The sequence below is a fragment of the Emys orbicularis genome, chromosome 5 (assembly GCF_028017835.1).
Source record: "Emys orbicularis isolate rEmyOrb1 chromosome 5, rEmyOrb1.hap1, whole genome shotgun sequence".
Lineage (NCBI taxonomy): Eukaryota > Metazoa > Chordata > Testudines > Emydidae > Emys > Emys orbicularis.
In genome coordinates, this window is record NC_088687.1 from 44,068,932 (window position 1) to 44,088,187 (window position 19,256).

At 41.6% G+C, this 19,256-nt stretch overlaps 1 protein-coding gene across 1 annotated transcript; it reads left to right on the forward strand.

Moving 5' to 3' along the window:
- Positions 1 to 16,947: 16,947 nt before the first annotated feature.
- On the forward strand, positions 16,948 to 17,910 carry SPRY1 (sprouty RTK signaling antagonist 1). Its single transcript, XM_065405463.1, has one exon. The coding sequence runs from the start codon at positions 16,948 to 16,950 to the stop codon at positions 17,908 to 17,910; it is 963 nt and encodes a 320-aa protein (XP_065261535.1).
- The last annotated feature ends 1,346 nt before the right edge of the window (positions 17,911 to 19,256 follow it).

Consider the following 19,256-nt stretch of genomic DNA (forward strand, 5'->3'; position numbering starts at 1 on the left):
CATGGGTTTACGAAAGGCAGATCGTGCCAAACCAACTTGATCTCCTTCTTTGAGAAAGTAACAGACCTTCTAGATAAAGGAAATGCGGTGGATCTAATTTACCTCGATTTTAGTAAAGCGTTTGATACTGTGCCGCACGAGGAATTATTGGTTAAATTAGAAAAGATGGGGATCGATATGAAAATCCAGAGGTGGATTAAGAACTGGTTAAAGGGGAGACTGCAGTGGGTAGTACTGAAAGGTGAACTGTCGGGTTGGAGGGAAGTCACCAGTGGGGTTCCTCAAGGTTCGGTTTTGGGTCCTATTTTATTTAATCTATTCATTACTGACCTCGGAACCGAATGTAGGAGTGGGCTGATAAAGTTTGCGGATGACACAAAGTTGGGAGGTATTGCCAATTCGGAGAAGGATCAGGATATTCTGCAGGGAGACTTGGATGACCTTGTAAATTGGAGTAACAATAATAGGATGAGATTTAATAGTGAGAAGTGTAAGGTGATGCATTTAGGGATGACTAACAAGAATTTTATAAGTTAGGGACGCATAGGTTGGAAGTGACGGAGGAGGAGAAGGACCTCGGAGTCCTGGTTGATCGCAGGATGACTATGAGTCGGCAATGTGACGTGGCTGTGAAAAAAGCTAATGCGATCTTGGGATGCGTTAGGCGAGGTATTTCTAGTAGGGACAGGGAGGTGCTGCTTCCGTTATACAAGGCGCTGGTGAGACCTCATTTGGAGTACTGTGTGCAGTTCTGGTCTCCTATGTTTAAAAAGGATGAACTCAAACTGGAACGGGTACAGAGAAGGGCCACTAGGATGATCCGAGGAATGGAAAACCTTTCCTATGAAAGGAGACTCGAGGAGCTCGGTTTGTTTAGCCTAACCAAAAGAAGGCTGAGGGGGGATATGATTGCTCTCTTTAAATATATCAAAGGGATTAATACCAAGGAGGGAGAGGAATTATTTCAGCTCAGTACTAATGTGGACACGAGAACGAATGGATATAAACTGGCCGTGGGGAAGTTTAGGCTTGGAATTAGACGAAGGTTTCTAACCATCAGAGGGGTGAAATTTTGGAACAGCCTTCCGAGGGAAACGGTGGGGGCGAAAGACCTCTCTGGCTTCAAGATTAGGCTTGATAAGTTTATGGAGGGAATGGTTTGATGGGATAACGTGATTTTAGTCAATTAGGCATTAACGTGCCATCGCGGGTAAAATGAGGGTCCGGCTGTAGAATCTTGCCTGTATGCTCGGGGTTCTACTGATCGCCATATTTGGGGTCGGGAAGGAATTTTCCTCCAGGGTAGATTGGCAGAGGCCCTGGAGGTTTTTCGCCTTCCTCCGCAGCATAGGGCAGGGGTCGCAGGCTGGAGGATTCTGTTGTGGGTGGGTCAGCTTTTGTGGCCTGCATCATGCGGGAGGTCAGACTAGATGACCATATTGGTCCCTTCTGACCTTAAAGTCTATGAGTCTATGAGGGGGGATTTGATAGCTGCTTTCAACTACCTGAAAGGGGATTCCAAAGAGGATGGATCTAGACTGTTCTCAGTGGTACCAGATGACACAACAAGGAGTAATGGTCTCAAGTTGCAGTGGGGGTGGTTTAGGTTGGATATTAGGAAAAACTTTTACGCGAGGAGGGTGGTGAAGCACTGGAATGGGTTACCTAGGGAGGTGGTGGAATCTCGTTCCTTAGAGGTTTTTAAGGTCAGACTTGACAAAGCCCTGGCTGGGATAATTTAGTTGGGGATTGGTCCTGCTTTGAGCAGGAGGTTGGACTAGATGACCTCTGGAGGTCCCTTCCAACCCTGATATTCTATGATTCATATCTACCTGAAGACAGGTTTACCATGGTGACCAGCCTAATCACCATGCTTGAACAAAGCCCACAAATCACAGTAAAGGCTCGCCTCCGACTCCCAGGACACGTGGTGGCCTGTACTTTCATAACTCCCCCATGCAAGACTGCACTCGTGGTGCTTTCTAGTATTGCTCAAGCCTGCTCACACACTCAATGAAAGCAAACTGTGCAGAGGGATATCAGTACATGGGATGGCACTCGATTCCTTCAGCTGGTGGAAATACCTTCAGAAAGTCAGTGTGGGAATCCCCTTATCACTGCCTCCTCCCCGGCATGTTATCACCACGAATGTCTCACTGTTAGGCTGGGGCACTCACCTCCAGGATCATACAGCTCAAGGCAGGTGGACACCTTGGCTGTTGTTACTTCACATCAACGTCCTCAAATTCAGAGGGATCCGTTATGCCTGTCTTCACTTCCTACCTACTCTCAGGGCCAATTTGTCAGGGTGATTTTCGACAACTGAGTGGCCATGTATTATATAAACCACCAAGGAGGAGCAAAATCTCCATCCTTTTGCAAAGAGTCAGCAAACCTATGGAACTATGAAGAGTTGGCATAAATCATTAAATAGATATTTCAGTGATTTATCACCAGGGCTTCAGAACACCATTGCAGACTCATTGATCAGAGTCATCCATTAAGAGCATGAGTGGGAACGGAACAATTCAGCCTTTTTATAGATTCATAGATTCTAGGACTGGAAGGGACCTCGAGAGGTCATCGAGTCCAGTCCCCTGCCCGCATGGCAGGACCAAATACTGTCTAGACCATCCCTGATAGACATTTATCTAACCTACTCTTAAATATCTCCAGAGATGGAGATTCCACAACCTCCCTAGGCAATTTATTCCAGTGTTTAACCACCCTGACAGTTAGGAACTTTTTCCTAATGTCCAACCTAGACCTCCCTTGCTGCAGTTTAAGCCCATTGCTTCTTGTTCTATCCTTAGAGGCTAAGGTGAACAAGTTTTCTCCCTCCTCCTTATGACACCCTTTTAGATACCTGAAAACTGCTATCATGTCCCCTCTCAGTCTTCTCTTTTCCAAACTAAACAAACCCAATTCTTTCAGTCTTCCTTCATAGGTCATGTTCTCAAGACCTTTAATCATTCTTGTTGCTCTTCTCTGGACCCTTTCCAATTTCTCCACATCTTTCTTGAAATGCGGTGCGCAGAAGTGGACACAATACTCCAGCTGAGGCCTAACCAGAGCAGAGTAGAGCGGAAGAATGACTTCTCGTGTCTTGCTCACAACACACCTGTTAATACATCCCAGAATCATGTTTGCTTTTTTTGCAACAGCATCACACTGTTGACTCATATTTAGCTTGTGGTCCACTATAACCCCTAGATCCCTTTCTGCCGTACTCCTTCCTAGACAGTCTCTTCCCATTCTGTGTGTGTGAAACTGATTTTTTCTTCCTAAGTGGAGCACTTTGCATTTGTCTTTGTTAAACTTCATCCTGTTTAACCATTTCTCCAATTTGTCCAGATCATTTTGAATTATGACCCTGTCCTCCAAAGCAGTTGCAATCCCTCCCAGTTTGGTATCATCCGCAAACTTAATAAGCGTACTTTCTATGCCAATATCTAAGTCGTTAATGAAGATATTGAACAGAGCCGGTCCCAAAACAGACCCCTGCGGAACCCCACTCGTTATGCCTTTCCAGCAGGATTGGGAACCATTATTAACAACTCTCTGAGTACGGTTATCCAGCCAGTTATGCACCCACCTTATAGTAGCCCCATCTAAATTGTATTTGCCTAGTTTATCGATAAGAATATCATGCGAGACCGTATCAAAAGCCTTACTAAAGTCTAGGTATACCACATCCACAGCTTCTCCCTTATCCACAAGACTCGTTATCCTATCGAAGAAAGCTATCAGATTGGTTTGACATGATTTGTTCTTTACAAATCCATGCTGGCTGTTCCCTATCACCTTACCACCTTCCAAGTGTTTGCAGATGATTTCCTTAATTACTTGCTCCATTATCTTCCCTGGCACAGAAGTTAAACTAACTGGTCTGTAGTTTCCTGGGTTGTTTTTATTTCCCTTTTTATAGATGGGCACTATATTTGCCCTTTTCCAGTCTTCTGGAATCTCTCCCGTCTCCCATGATTTTCCAAAGATAATAGCTAGAGGCTCAGATACCTCCTCTATTAGCTCCTTGAGTATTCTAGGATGCATTTCATCAGGCCCTGGTGACTTGCAGGCATCTAACTTTTCTAAGTGATTTTTAACTTGTTCTTTTTTTATTTTATCTGCTAAACCTACCCCCTTCCCATTAGCATTCACTATGTTAGGCATTCCTTCAGACTTCTCGGTGAAGACCAAAACAAAGAAGTCATTAAGCATCTCTGCCATTTCCAAGTTTCCTGTTACTGTTTCTCCCTCTTCACTAAGCAGTGGGCCTACCCTGTCTTTGGTCTTCCTCTTGCTTCTAATGTATTGATAAAAAGTCTTCTTGTTTCCCTTTATTCCCGTAGCTAGTTTGAGCTCATTTTGTGCCTTTGCCTTTCTAATCTTGCCCCTGCATTCCTGTGTTGTTTGCCTATATTCATCCTTTGTAATCTGTCCTAGTTTCCATTTTTTATATGACTCCTTTTTATTTTTTAGATCATGCAAGATCTCGTGGTTAAGCCAAGGTGGTCTTTTGCCACATTTTCTATCTTTCCTAACCAGCGGAATAGCTTGCTTTTGGGCCCTTAATAGTGAAAATAGTGTTTTCAGATCTCAGAATTACCTGTAATGAAGTGAGTTAGCATAGGACCACTGGGGGAGGTTATCTTGAGCCAAAGTCTGTCCTTCCACCTTCTCATAGCTTTAGGGATTTCACAGAGTCAGGGCAGAATATAGCCCCATAAACACCAGTTTGCTTAATCCTTGCTGAGAGGGAAGGTGTGAGTGAAGCGTCACTGGTAATTTAGCAGTGCAATAAATATGGATAAATACTGTAGTTATTTGTATTAGCAAACGTGAACAATAAATATTTAGTAATTGTTCATTTTTCCACAATTATATGCAGGCAATATAGCAGTGGGAAATGAAATCATTAACATTTATTTGCTAATGACTAGTAAAGGAGAAAGAATGATTGAATTTACAGTAGTGAAGATGTCATCCAGCAGTTTAGTACAGCAGCTAGTGTAAAGCAAGCCGTGTAGTATAGTAGTTAAACATGAAGACACACTAGGCAATATACTTTGGTGAGAAATAAACCTGACTAGATGAAAAAGAAAAGTCCACTCTGAGGAGGAAAAGTGAATGTGGCTCTTGCCAGTGCGTCAAGTGAGCAATGAACACTCTCCCTGCGGTGCTCTTAGAAGAGTGAACAGAAACCACAGGCAGTTCCACTTGTGCAGAATTGTCACTGCAGTGGGAGGGCCTACACACTGGAACATAGCATACAAACACATCTTTTCTTCAACACAATTTATCCTATGACATCGGTAGTTCTACTCTAGGCTCCCCTGTGACAACAAGAAAGCATAAAACCTTATGATTTTTGAAGGGGACACAGCCTTATTAATTTGACCTCCATTTATCAAGTAGTTAGCCTTCTGTGTTTCTTTCAGAACATAACCCCTTTGCAGAAAATTGAACAGTCAGTGATTTGCAAATATCTAAAGTAGCCAAATTGAAACAAAATTCAGCACCTGTAGCCAATGAGTGTGCTTGGGTGAACACCCAGAGAATACCCTGGTTCCTGTTCATTGAGTGCTTGAGAGGGTGAAGGGGAGCGAGGTCCCGCATCTTGAACTGAACAGAAACCTTGCATCATTTTCCGTTGGCTTTTGATTTTGGTTGGGCCTAAACCAAAGCCCTAACTCTTGAACATCCCTGTGCTTGGGGGAAGTTTGACTCCAGATCCAAACTTCATGGTTGCATCAAGTTTTGCTTTCAGCTCTTCATTCTTGAAAGCATGCTGTGCTCCTGTGTCTTCCTATCTGTTCTGCTTCTAAGAAAAACAATGCTAACTTCTTGAGAAAAAAAAAGTCAAGATTACGTTGCAACTGAGAATTTCCCATGTGTGTACCCACAACCCGTGCCCTGACAGCAAGTTGTTGTATGCTTATGCTGCTGCATTTCTTCATAGAGCTTCAAGAATGCTCTTTGCACAGAAGCAGAAGAAATCCCCAGCCACTTGTCCTTTTGATCTCAAATAAAGATCAATCTCCGGAAAGTGTGACTGGAAACTCCACCTCACCTGATCCTTCACTTTCCCTCACTCGCACTAAAATGTTTCACTATGACTTTAATGCTCAGCTTCCTCCCCTCCCCCACAGTGTTTGTTTTATGATTTTTTTACTTCAGCTCTGCATGATAGCTTTATTTCATCTCGTCCTCCACCATCAATTTTAGCCAAGCCCTGCCTGCCACAATCTCTCATTTTTCTAATTAGGAAAATGTGTTTCCCTCCTGTGGCTATTAGTAATAAATTAATAATATTGTAACAATATGTAGCTAATCCTTTTTTTAAAATCCACAATCTTAAGCCAACATATAATACATATAATAATACTTTGCATCCTTGCACTTGTCCCCTAAGGATCTCAAAGCATTTTACAAATGTTGGCCCTGATCCTGCAAACAGATATACACATGAGTAATCCCACTGAGTTCAAAGTTAAAGTTACTCGTGTGCACACACGTTTATAGGATCAGGGTTCCAATTAATCCTCATTACTCCCCAAAAGCATACACTTACATTGGAATTTATTATTACATCATGAGAGGTAAGTAAGTATTCTATCCATTTTACAGGGAAGAAAACTGGCACAGAGAAGCTAAATTCCTTCCCTGAGAATAATTTTTAAAAATACCAATATTGTAAAATATTAATAGTGTATCCTATTATCAAGACTAATGCTGTTTTTAAAAGGGAATGTTTAAGCACTATGTAGTTATAGGAACTATAAAGAAAATATTGTTACTGTTGTGCAGACCTGTTATTAACTTTATTGTAACATTCCTCTTTCTCTCTGCTGATTTTCTTCAGGTTAGTATTGGCTCAAGATATCTATCACTGGGGAAGAAGATTCAGTAAGGGGGGAAAAAAGCAGATTTTTCATGCATAAGATGATTTTCACCTGTTTCGCCTGCCATGTTGCAATGGGATTTCCCCCCACTTTTCACAAACTATGCCACCTTAGACTGGTTAGAACTTGGATGAAAAAAAATCCAGGCTGTTATGTCGGAAGGAGTGCTGCGGATTCAGTAGGTGGCACTCTTCCCATTGAGTCATTTCTGAACCATGCCTTAACACATGGAAGTGCCATCTTTCAGATGTTCAGTAAAACTTAAGCCCTGACTGCTCATAGTTAATAATGGCAAGATCATGGCTTGTCTTATGCGCCATTGGGAAGATATAGTGCACCCCTCTAAATCCCCTCTGTGGGCTACTATTATTGCAGTTCACAGCCCGGGGTGAAAAGAGACTCTGGCTGTAGGGGGATGGAATGGATAGAAACGTGACTTTACCCCCACCCTTTGCAACATGTTGACTAGCATAGCTAAACTTGTGCAAAGGGTATTCTATGCCTGTGCCTAGTAAAAAGTTGGTGCAGATTACTTCCTGTCTACCACCTCCAATCTAAAAGGGGAACTAGGAACCAAACTGTGATTGTCAGTCACAGTTCAGTCCTTGGATCGCTCCTGCTGTAGTGAAATTGAACCCAGGGAGCAATTAGGCCGATGTGCAGTTATAAAGTGTACCAGCACCATATTGCTCAGTGTAAGATTTTTACTATTTTAGTAATAAACCAAAGCTATTCTGCTTGGCAAAAATTCTAAACACAAGTGCCCACTTTTGAGCTAGTGAGATGAAAGGTGCTATAAAAAGATATGATTCTGGTCCCATTTAAGTCAATAACAAAACTCTCATTGACTTAAATAGGACCAGGATCAGTTTCTAAGTGCAAAGTACTCCGAGTTTATTTAAACAGTGTTTTGTTTATAACACATTTTTTTTCAGCTTGAAGTGAACCAGAGGTAATAATGGTGAGAGATCATATTTCCTCATTTCCCTTAGCAATATTAAATTTATTTTTATGATGACAAGGCTTTTTCACTCTTTTGTTTGTTACTGAGATTTTGGTACCTTCCAGAATTAGGAGCTTGTATTTATCACTTGTCACTGACAGTACCACATTAACTCCAGCCTCAGAAACATTAACCTTCATTAGACATGTTGGTTGGATATCCATGCACCAATGAAGTGTATGATGATGATGTTCCATAAGGTCAGAGTTAAGGTTTTGCATTGTAGAGTTACAGTAAGAAATGTAGTGTGTATATTGTGTTGCTGGATATGTTGAAGTTGCATGGAATATATTTTTAGTGCATCAGTGAAGGTGGTGAATATGATGTATGGTGGCTTGGGTATGTTAAAAGAAGACACCTTCAATTGATATTTCCTTGCTTTTAAGGGTGTATATGGGGTGGATATTCCTTTTATGCAACCTTAACTGTTTTTAATCAGTTTCTTCTTTGGGAGCATATGATTTTCCTGAGAGAGGTGAAAAAAATAATTGTAGAGAAATGATCAGCTTTTTAAGATTAAAGGTATACCAGGGACCTCAGAAATGTGTAGCAAAATACTAAAAAGCATAATAGTCCTATTTCATCATGCCTTATTATGGTATAATAGAAATTGTCAAAATGGTAATTACTATTGTGATTTGTTTCTTTGTTCTTTTAGTTTAAAGTTAGCTTTTTGAAAACAATCACAATATTTTAATAATTTGAAGATAACATGCCTTACAGAAATAACAAATGACCATAACAATTAGTGATAGCCTTTGAAAACTTCATTTAATGATTTTCTTGAAATTGTTTTAGAAATATGTGGCAGAGTTAGGGATAGAATACAGTTTTCATGGGTTCTAATTTAGTGTCTTAATGGCAAGTTCATCCTGTAGAACAAATGGGGTGAGATCATGAAATTAAAGACCTCAGCCTTCATCTGAGTTTCTCCCAGTATGTGGTAAAATGGGGCATGCAAAAGTAGTCTTATTTTGTGGAGAATATATTAAAGCATGCAAATTTGACCTAATTTTTCTGAGACAACATAGCTCAGTTTCCAGTTCTGCCAGAAGGGGACTTGTGAAACAGACCTGGTCAGAAATTTTCGGATGGAACATTTTTCTGCTGGAAAATGCTGGTGTGTCAAAATCAAAATGTTCTGTGGGAACATGGTAATTTTGACGAAACTTCTGACAGAACCAGGGAGGTTTCCGAAGAAAATCTGCTTAATGTCTTGCCTGCTCCCCATCTACCTATCTACCTCGCCAGCCTCTCTGTAGCCCATCTGCTGGGAGACCAGAGAGCATATTTCATTTTGGAAATACTAAAACATTCCCTCAGTGGGAATGTTTTGGTGGTTCCAAAATGAAATATTGTGGAATTTCACTTCCAATTTGGGATTAAAATTTTTCCAAAACCTCAAATTTTTTTGCAGAAGTGAAATTAAGTTTCCTAGCCGGCTCAGTTGTGGAACCAATCAGATCCTCCATTAACTCACCTATAAATAGGAGGAATGATACTTTCCTGACTTCTGATGTCTTGCTCAATAAGGAGGGCTGTGTGAAGCACACAGAATTAACATGTCAGTGGAAGAGATGAGATTTGAAGTCCTGGGGTAAAATCCTGACCACATCAAAGTCAAAACTCCATTACTTCTCCCTTTTCATTTCTCTGTTGAGCCTATGTTGGTCAATAGAGATGGAACCTTCCCTGTATTAATTGGATCATAAGATTCTTTTCTAACCACGCTTTCAGAACAACTTCTGAATGTGTCAAATGAAACCCCTTTCATGTAAAATGCCTTAGAAATCTGAGGCTGTACCTATGCAGCTGTAACACAAGCATGTTTTCTGCTTGCTAGGTCAGTGCGGTTGCTTTAAAACTAGCATTTTGATACCAGCATGAGTGCACAGTGTCCATTGAAGGGGGGAAATGGGTAGCATTTCATATGTGGGCAAAGGAGGGGTTCAGTGCTAGTAGGTACATTGAAAAATAAGCATGGAATGTTTTTTTCCTTGAGCAAAACCCTCCTATCCAAACCAGGACAATTCCATGAGGACTGGGCCTTTAAAAACCTACCTGAAGAAATTCACACCAGGAAAGACAGTCTAGTAGATAAGGTACTAGTCTGCAATTCAGGACACCAGATTGAATTCTCTGGTCTGCCACAGATACCCTGTGTGACCTTGGGAAAGTTATACAGGCCTTAATTACATGGAATTTACTATGCACTCAGTTGTAGTACACTGGCTGGTAGTACATAAACTGCAGTGATAGCATACACATAGAGAGCTTTTTCAATCCATATAATTGCATACACATGACGGGGCTTTGTGCCAGATGAGCATGCAGCATTCTGGGTGGATATCCCATGGTCCTTTGCTTCGCTGCTGGGCTGTGTGCGTTCTGGGATTAGGCTCTCTGTGCCTCAGCTATAAAATGGGGATAATAGTCCTTCACTACTTCACAGGGCTGTTGTGAGGATAAACACATTAAAGATTGCAAGTGCTCAGATACTACTATGATGGGAGGGCCCTATAAGTACCTTAGGTAGACAGCCGGATGATAGATAGATATCCCCTATCTCTTGGTCCTATTTAAAAGATTCTTTTGTCAAAACACACATAAAAACCACTCATACTCGGACAGGCTCAACAGCACTCTAACCTGTCAGGAGAACATAGTGGGACTCAAGCCTACCAGAAATAATCTTCTATCAGATGAGATCTAGGAGGAAGTGTATATTTTTTCTCTAGATCTTTTTCATGTCCAGGTGTGTCATACTTTTTTGCCATCTAGGGGCAGGAGACTATTTTGATAAAGGCTGAAGGGAATGATCAGGAGAAATATGTTAATGAGCACAAGAATTTTAAGCTCAATATTTGATGTACTTTAAAGATGTTGATAGTATGTTGGAGAAATCCCTTTGTGTTCTCTCTGTTTTGCTTTAGTTCATACGCAGCCCAGAAACTGAAACAAATTAATAGCGATTATTTTTGTGGGACTTATGAAAACCCAGTATTTTGCACTCTCTCTGCTGGCTCAATAATAGCAGTGAAGTTACAATCTCCCTTGGAAGCCTATTCCAGAAGCTAACTACCCTTATAGAAGTCTGCCCACAAGGAACAGCTTGCACGACTAGGCCCTAAAAAGATAGGACAGCCATGAAAGAATGGTACGGCAAAGATGTAAAACACACAAGTGATTAGAGTGGGGATTGGTCCCATCTTGAGAATACAGTGTTTGATAACATAGGATTTCTTTGGTTGGTGGTTGTTCTAAACTATGTAAATTGTTCACAGTTACCCCTCAACCTTGTCATTATCAGATATCTAGATTCTTGTTGATGTCACAGTACAAATGCGTCTTCTTTGAATGTAGAGCGGTTAGTAGCCTTGTGGCCCATCTCAGGAAGAAGAGGAGAGATGATTGGGGGAGAAGTGGACAGATTTGTATGTGGTAATTTTTTATGAGGATATTATTGGGGGTGGGGGGAGGGGAAGAAGGGTGAGTAGGTTTTGTGCCTAAGCTAGTGTGTTTTTGACAGTATTACAGGGCAGTGACCTTAAAGACATGCTTAACTTTCAAGAATGAATGGTCCTAATTAGTTCTATGGGACCATGTAAGTGTTTGCAAGATCATGACCTAGACTTACTAAAGTTGGTGAGATATTGGTATAGATAATAAACGTATGTCTGTGAGAGTCAATCTTATATTACTTTCCATAATGTTAACATATTTTATAGGATAGCAAATAAACCTTGAAATTTGCACGTGCAACTGAATGAAGAAATGGCTGCCCGGTTGTAGAAAACTCCATTCCAGGATTTCAGGAAAGCTTTCTGAGTGACACATTGACATCATTGGAGGCGTAACTGAGAGTGGAGGCGGGGGCTCAGCGCTGAAATGCTGCTGTGCAGAGCTGGAATTACTCTGTAACAGCAACAGTAAAGCCATAGCAGATTGCAAAGTGATAGCAGCAGACAACAGTGAGCAACTGCTGTCTACACTGGTTGGGTTGGAATTAGCTCCAGTTACTTCAAATGTGCCTTGGGAAGCAGTTTTAAATCTTTGTATTAGGTAAGCATAAGCAGTGTTCTTTCCTCTCCTTTTTTGAAGACATTTAAGAACAGATCAGGTGCTTGATGTTTGTTTTTATACTGAAGGGGTCTCTTTACACTCTTGTTTTAAGGTCTAAGCTTAATGGTTGCTTTGCCAGGTGCAAATAACATTTGTATTATGAAATGAAATGCTGTTTTACTGCTAATACTTTCATAGAGAGCATAGTGATGCATTTTTATTTGCTTCTTTGCGGTTTAAGTCTGCAACAAGTCAACTTCATGAAATGCTTATATACGTACTATTCTGAATTATAGGCAAGCATTCTCTTGAATTCTCTAGTAAATAGGTAAAGCCAGTTACAATTTCCTGGCAATTATACAACTTCCAGTTAAGTAATTGTACCATCCTTGAATTGTCGGTCTTGCTTAATGCAGAGATTTCTTTCTTGCGTGCTGGAACGTTGTTTGCTCCACTTAAAATGCCAGGGAGTTTTAAAAGCACTTCATGCAAGAACTTTGTGTCTAGAGTTGCATTATATTTTAGTTTTCTGACTGACATGCTGACTGTGCTCCAAGCCTGTCAATCAGTCTGCAACAGCAACAGCAAGCACATGGCAGTTTGCAGAGAGCTCTGAGACAGAGCCATTGCTTTCTGCCTCTCGCTTGGTTGGAAGTAGCTCCAGTTATTGTAGATGTGGCTTGAAAATAAATGTCTCTTCATTATTATCTTTTCTTTAAAAAGTTCTTTTTTTGTTCTAGGCAGTCTCGTTGCACTTTGGCTGCACGGAGGTCGGAAACCTTGCAGCAGGACCATGTGGTGAAGCAGAGCTGGGTTTGGGACGTTGTGCACCACGCAAGTTCAGTGTGGAAGGCTCCTTTGACTATCCCAGTCAGAGAAGGGAAATAAAAGTCGAAGGAAGAAAAGAGGAATCCTGTATTCCTTGCTCTGCGGTATCTTGTTGGAGACCTCAACGTTGCTGCTACTGTAAGTGACTCTGTTGCTGCTTCTGCTCCTCGGCGTCTGCAGACAGCAATTGTGCCTGCATCTTGAGATTTTTATCTTCCACTAGTTTGAGGTGAAGTATTTGCAGCAAGGGCTTGATTGTCGTCACCTATAACAGGAGAGAGAGAGAGAGACAGACTTGCAGCCAGAGAAATTGCTTCCTTCGGAATCCCACCACCGAGTGATTTACTTCTCTCAAGAGAATTGTGCCCACTCAATGAACAAGTGAGTTAGGGTAACGCAACCATTGAATGTTTGTTTCTTTGAGCGGGGAGGTGGGGGGTAGAAGTGGATTTCCCTCCGCTCGGTGAATAGGATCTGGTGATCTCTGTGTGCTTTGGAGAGAAGAGAAATACGGAAGAATTATCCTCTCCAACCAAAAGAGGGCTGGGGGAAAAAAAGAGTGGGGGGCCACAGTCTCCTCTGAGGGGAAAACGAAACCCACCCTTCTCCAACATTTAATGCTTAACAGTTGCGCTGCCCTATGGATCTTAAGTATGGTGGTTTTAAATGGATTTGCTATTGGTGACTTCTTGGAAATAAGTAAATCCTTAATTACGTTCACATTCTTACTGAGCTGGGTTAAAACTATGGATTCTGCCTGCAGCCGCCGCCTTTTGCACGTGTCGAGTTGGAGGAGTTAGCAGGTGCCGTTGCACTCCCCCCCCCCCCCCTTAATCTTGTGGGCCAGGAGAAGGGGAGATCAGGCTGCTCCCAGCCATGTGCTGGTGCTGAGGTCCAACTTAGGCTCGTGTGTGTCTGTTCCTTTTTCTTTTCTTTTTTTTTTTAAACTGACGTTTAGGGTTATGTTTTAATCCCAGGGCTCTGAACTTGCTCTGGCCAGGGAACAGGCTTGAGTGCGCAAAGGGGCGGGACGGCTAGAATCAATGGCTTAGGAATCAGGGCAAACCTGGGCTGCGCATTGCTAATGGCTCTGGGGGGAGAGTGAAAACCTTGTGCCCCAATTAGCCCGTAATGATTCCGGGAGAAGAGTGGTGGGAAGCCGTTGTGAAGGAACTACACCGGAGGTCGGTTTTGATGTTGATCCGTGGTTAAAAGGACATTCTCCCAAGGACTAGAGGCTAAACGCGGGGTGTACGGAGGGAAAAGGGGTCCTTTCAGTGTCACAGCCTGACAGTCCTGAATGGGGGAGAGGGAGAGAAGAGGGGGTAATGTTTAAAGTGAGACCTTAAATGCTTCATTGAAACACCTAACAAAATCCTCCATCCTAGCAGAGATTTCTAAAACCTGCATTCATTAATCCAAAAGGAGAGCGCTTTCCTCTAATTCTGGGTCAGGTTTGGCAGGGCTGTAGAGGTGGAGAGGCTAAAATGATGGGAGAAGAGGAGAGAAACGTTCCCCTCCCCCTCCTTTCCCCGTCCCTTAGAAAGCCCACAGGAAAAAAAAAATCCCCTGTGCACATAGTAGCACACCCAAACCTTTCAGTGCTGTGCTTGAAAGGCACAGGGAGGGGGAGCGCGAGGGAGGGAGGACGCTACAGCTTTAAGTATTGGAAAGTCCGCCCTCCTGAGGTAATGGTAACCTCAGTCTCTTCCCCTCCTCCTGCAAAAGGGGGGGAAAAGCCCTTGTTTTCATTCATAACTTTTTCCTCTTCCTTCCTCTCCGTCAACTATTTATTCATCGCTTCACTCAGCTCAGATTGCAGAGGGCGCAGCTCCACCACCGTAACTTGAAGTGTGGCGATACTTTGCTTCCTTCCCCCCCCCCACACCTTTCTGTGTAGCAAACGAGCAAGTTAAAACGCAGCATGCAGATTGTTGTAGAATTTATTCGGACGGGGATGCTGCCTTTTTGAAGCTGATCTGGGAGAAAAAAAGTGGGGCAGTCGGGGGAACCCTGGAGAACTGGTTTGGAAGAAATGCTGACATACTGTACATTGTGCTAAAATCTGCAATGGTTCTGAGCTTGGGCACAAAAAATGGTATCTTACACTTTTGTTTGCTTTACCTCTTGGAAAAAGTAATTTTTAGATCTTATTTGCAGTGGGGGTATTTGGTTCTTTCCATCAGAAACTATTATGTGGTGTGCAGCTGGCTTTTTTTGTCTGTCTTTTTTTAATTTGTATCATCAGTCTGCATGTTTTATTAATATTGCATTTTTTTCAGAGATGGCACTTGTCGTGCTCTTTTAGAAATACTATAATCCTTCTTCCCCTAAAGTCCCACTTCTGGTCTCTGCAGCTGTATGTCTTTCCCTTTCTGTGTTCATTCATCCCTAGCATTTTGTGTGCTCATATTAAGACTTATGAAAAGGAGAGCCTTGTTATGTGGGATGAATAAAGACTGACTGAATAGGGGTGGGGTTTTGTAATCTTAAAACCCTAGGTCCTTCACAGGTGATATTTAAGTATAAAAGGAGACCTTTGGCCTCTGGTTTGTTTAATGCTTTCTATGCCCCAGTGTAAATTTGAGATAAGTAGTTATTAGGTTTTTTTTTTTTTTTTTTTCCAAATTCTACAACCGTCTATTGAAGCAATATCTCTTAACAGGATTTCAGTGTACTTTTGCTCTTCTCCTCCCCTGTGTATTCATCCTCTCCCTCCTTTTTCTTTCTTGGACTGGAAATATCTCCGTGTCAAATATGCTCTGGATATGCAAGAGAAACGTACTTTTCCCAGGGTTATTGGATAAGTTGATTTGGCATGTATTCCAGTCTGAAAAAGGAAAAACATGATTGTATGTAATTTTACTATTTTGTGAGGCCGGGGGAAGTAAATCTTCCGTTAGCTGTAGGTGCAGGCTGGGGGAAGTAAATCTTCCGTTAGCTGTAGGTGCAGGAAAGCAAATGTTTGTTTTCCCACGGCGCTTTGTGATCACTACAATGATGTATAAATAATCTGCCCTCCTTGACTCCTTCCCCCCTCCCCCATTACATTTTATATAGGTACAGAATTGCCCCTCTGCAGAATTTTCCAAATCAACATTGCAATAATCTGTGTCAGTAATTTGAGACAAGAAGATGTAAAAATGAATAAATAGCTCAAATTACATTTATTTTATTTTTATCTATCTTCCAAAATTAGTTTGAAGAGCTTATTAATCAAAAATTTTTTCCCTAGAGTAGCTTGTGAAAACGGAGATGTATTTTTTAATTATTTTTTTTCATGAGAAAAGGTACATGAGAAGTCAGAAATGTCTGAAAACTGTGTTCCAGTTTTATTTTACTACCTCATCTGCCCACACACCCTGCCCTGTAGTCTCAAAACACTTAAGAGAGCTGTTGTATAACACGCTGTTATTTACATCTGGTGTCTTACTTTAATAACGAGTTTGTTACATTATTTGGAACCTGTGAGCTTTCTACTGGAAAGTATCCTTCAGTTTTAGATTTTTTTTTTTTTTTTTTTTGTAGGATTTACTTTGGAATTTCTTAATGGATGCATGTTTCTTTTTAAAGATAGATCATAAGCTTAAAACAAGGGTAGGTACTGGAGTACATTTATGATACAGCATTCACAGACTGACAAAAGCAAGAGTTTGTGCAAATTTCATTATGCAGAATATGAATCGGATACTGGTCATTCAGGTATCTAACTTGTTTTGGAGTACTCAGTATTGCTGTTGCTGATCTGCTCAAGTAACACGAGAGAGGCATTTATTTCCCATGCCTTGCCAACTAAACATACAGGTTAATACTTCCTTTATTTGTTTTTAATGGAAAAAGCTCTGATTTTAAATGGCACAGAGTCTCCTCTTACATTCCTCGTCTGTAATGCCAGACCCAGAGTCCTCACCCTCTTCCCACCGCCCTCCAACTGGCCTTTGGCATCTTTGTAATCCACTGCTGAAGGAGATCATTACCAAGTGGTTAGGGCAAATTGTGGCTTGCCATGACATTTTTATTTTTAAAAGCTTCCTGTGACTTATTCCTCTTTCACCTTTGATCTCTCTCTCTTTTTTTTATTTTTTTTTCCTTAGGATTTCAGATGCATGCCAGGTTCCCACTGAATGCCAGAAGTAGAGATCCCTACAGATGGAGCCCCAAAGTCAACATGGCAGTGGCGGTTCATTAGTTGTGATCCAGCAGCCTTCCTTGGACAGCAGGCAAAGGTTGGACTATGAAAGAGAAATTCAGCCGACCTCTATCTTGTCATTGGACCAGATCAAGGCCATAAGGGGCAGCAATGAGTATACTGAAGGCCCATCTGTGGTGAAAAAGTCTGGTCCACGAACAGCACCAAGACAAGAAAAGCACGAAAGGACTCATGAAATCATACCAATTAATGTGAATAATAATTATGAGCACAGACCCAGCCACTTGGGACCCGTGGCACACCAACATAACGTAAGGGCTCCTGTGTTGAGCAGATCGACTAGCACTGGAAGTGCGGCTAGTTCTGGAAGCAACAGCAGTGCTTCTTCAGAGCAGGGGTTGTTGGGAAGATCGCCCCTGTCTAGGCCAGGTTCAAGCCACAGATCTGAAAGGACAATCCGGACGCAGCCCAAGCAGTCATCTTTGATGGTAGATGATCTGAAGGGTCCCTTGAAAGAGGACTTGACGCAGCACAAGTTTATCTGTGAACAGTGTGGGAAGTGCAAATGTGGCGAGTGCACAGACCCGAGGGCCTTACCTTCTTGTTTGGCCTGCAACAGGAAGTGCTTGTGCTCTGCAGAGAGCATGGTGGAGTACAGTACCTGCATGTGCCTGATCAAAGGGATCTTCTACCACTGTTCCAATGATGATGAAGGGGACTCATATGCGGATAATCCCTGCTCTTGTTCCCAGGCACATTGCTGTTCTAGGTACCTGTGCATGGGAGCAATGTCCTTGTTTTTGCCTTGCTTGCTCTGCTATCCTCCTGCTAAGGGATGCCTGAAGCTGTGTCGAGGGTGTTATGACCGGATCAATCGTCCTGGTTGCCGATGTAAGAACTCCAACACTGTCTATTGTAAACTGGAGAGCTGCCCGTCTCGGAGTCAGGGGAAGCCCTCATAATTTTGGAGGGAGATTTCACTTCTTCAAACACTTGCTTTCAGGTTGTGGCTAATTTTCTGTTTGTGTGGGGTTTACCCCCGCCCTCATTCCCTGCCTTCTCCACTTTACGTACCCAAGTTTTTTCCTTTGCACCCTCCATATCCCCTCTCTCAACTCAGATAGGTGTCGAGTATTTTACTCGGTCATGTTTATTTCAGTCTTTGGTAAGCATGGACTGTGTGCCTGCATTTGGCACCTCAGCTTGACAGGGCCTCTTAGGTTTGTAAGTAATCCACACATGAAAGAGACAGTGAGGGCTAATGGGCTTTTCTGCAGCCTCTTGCTCTGCAAACAACTTCCCCAATGTGTCCTTTTGTTCTCTGCAACTGTCTCTCTTTTTGGTTCCAAGAAATAATTCTACCTTATTTCATGAGCAAGCTGGATTAATCTTGAGGGGGTTGGAACCGTAGAAAATATAAGGCTGGCTTTTACTCCATAGTGCAAAGAACCTGCTTTTCCCTCTGTTCCCCAACCCTTCTTGGAATTGTCTCAGTCTAGAGACTTGCCTGGCTGGTACATTTTTTTTCTTTCTTTCTTTTAAATGTAGTTTTGGTTTTTGCTTCACTATATAGATCTTCACATTGGAGACATTATGACTGCAATTCGTTCATCTGTTTCTCTTGCTTTCAAATCTGTGAAGGACATCACCCACTCCACCCCTTTCCCCATGTTTCTGTCATCATTGAGATCCTGTTGATACTGATGTTAAAGTTGGCGGTGTTTGCATATCTGAATAATCTTCAGGTGTCATTGAATTAAGTTACCTAAATGTTCCTGGATCTTTAACACTTCTCTTATTCCCTTGGTTAGTGAATTTAGCTCTGCCTTGTGCTTCATAACTTTAATCTATTCCATGTTTTATTGCCTTAGCCACAAATTGTGGTCTTTTTTTGTATATTTTATGTATAAAACACAAAGTTGAATCCCGACTATTTTTAAGACAAAAGTCTGTTTAAAACTTTTTTTATTGTAAAGAATATTTATTATGTGAATCTCTATTATTTTATGATATTTATTACAAAGGACTGTTTGAAAAATGTACTCATGTCTGAATATAACAAAATATCAATACTTAACAAAAATAAGGGTGACACAAAGAAAGTACGTATGTTAACTATAATGCAGAAAATATATTAATTAATGAAAATGTCTCTTGAGTTTTTCATTTTAATATACTGGTAGGTTGTGTTATAATTTCCATGTCCATATTGCAAAGTGTCTTGCTATTTTTTTTTCTCCTTGTGCACTGCCGGGGCGGTTGAATAACCAATACTGTGAAGACACTAGTATGTGTTCAAGTCTTGTTT

What these genes read in the sequence shown, in the direction of transcription:
- SPRY1 (XM_065405463.1), top strand. Translation starts at nt 16,948, where the DNA reads ATGGAGCCCCAAAGTCAACATGGCAGTGGCGGTTCATTAGTTGTGATC.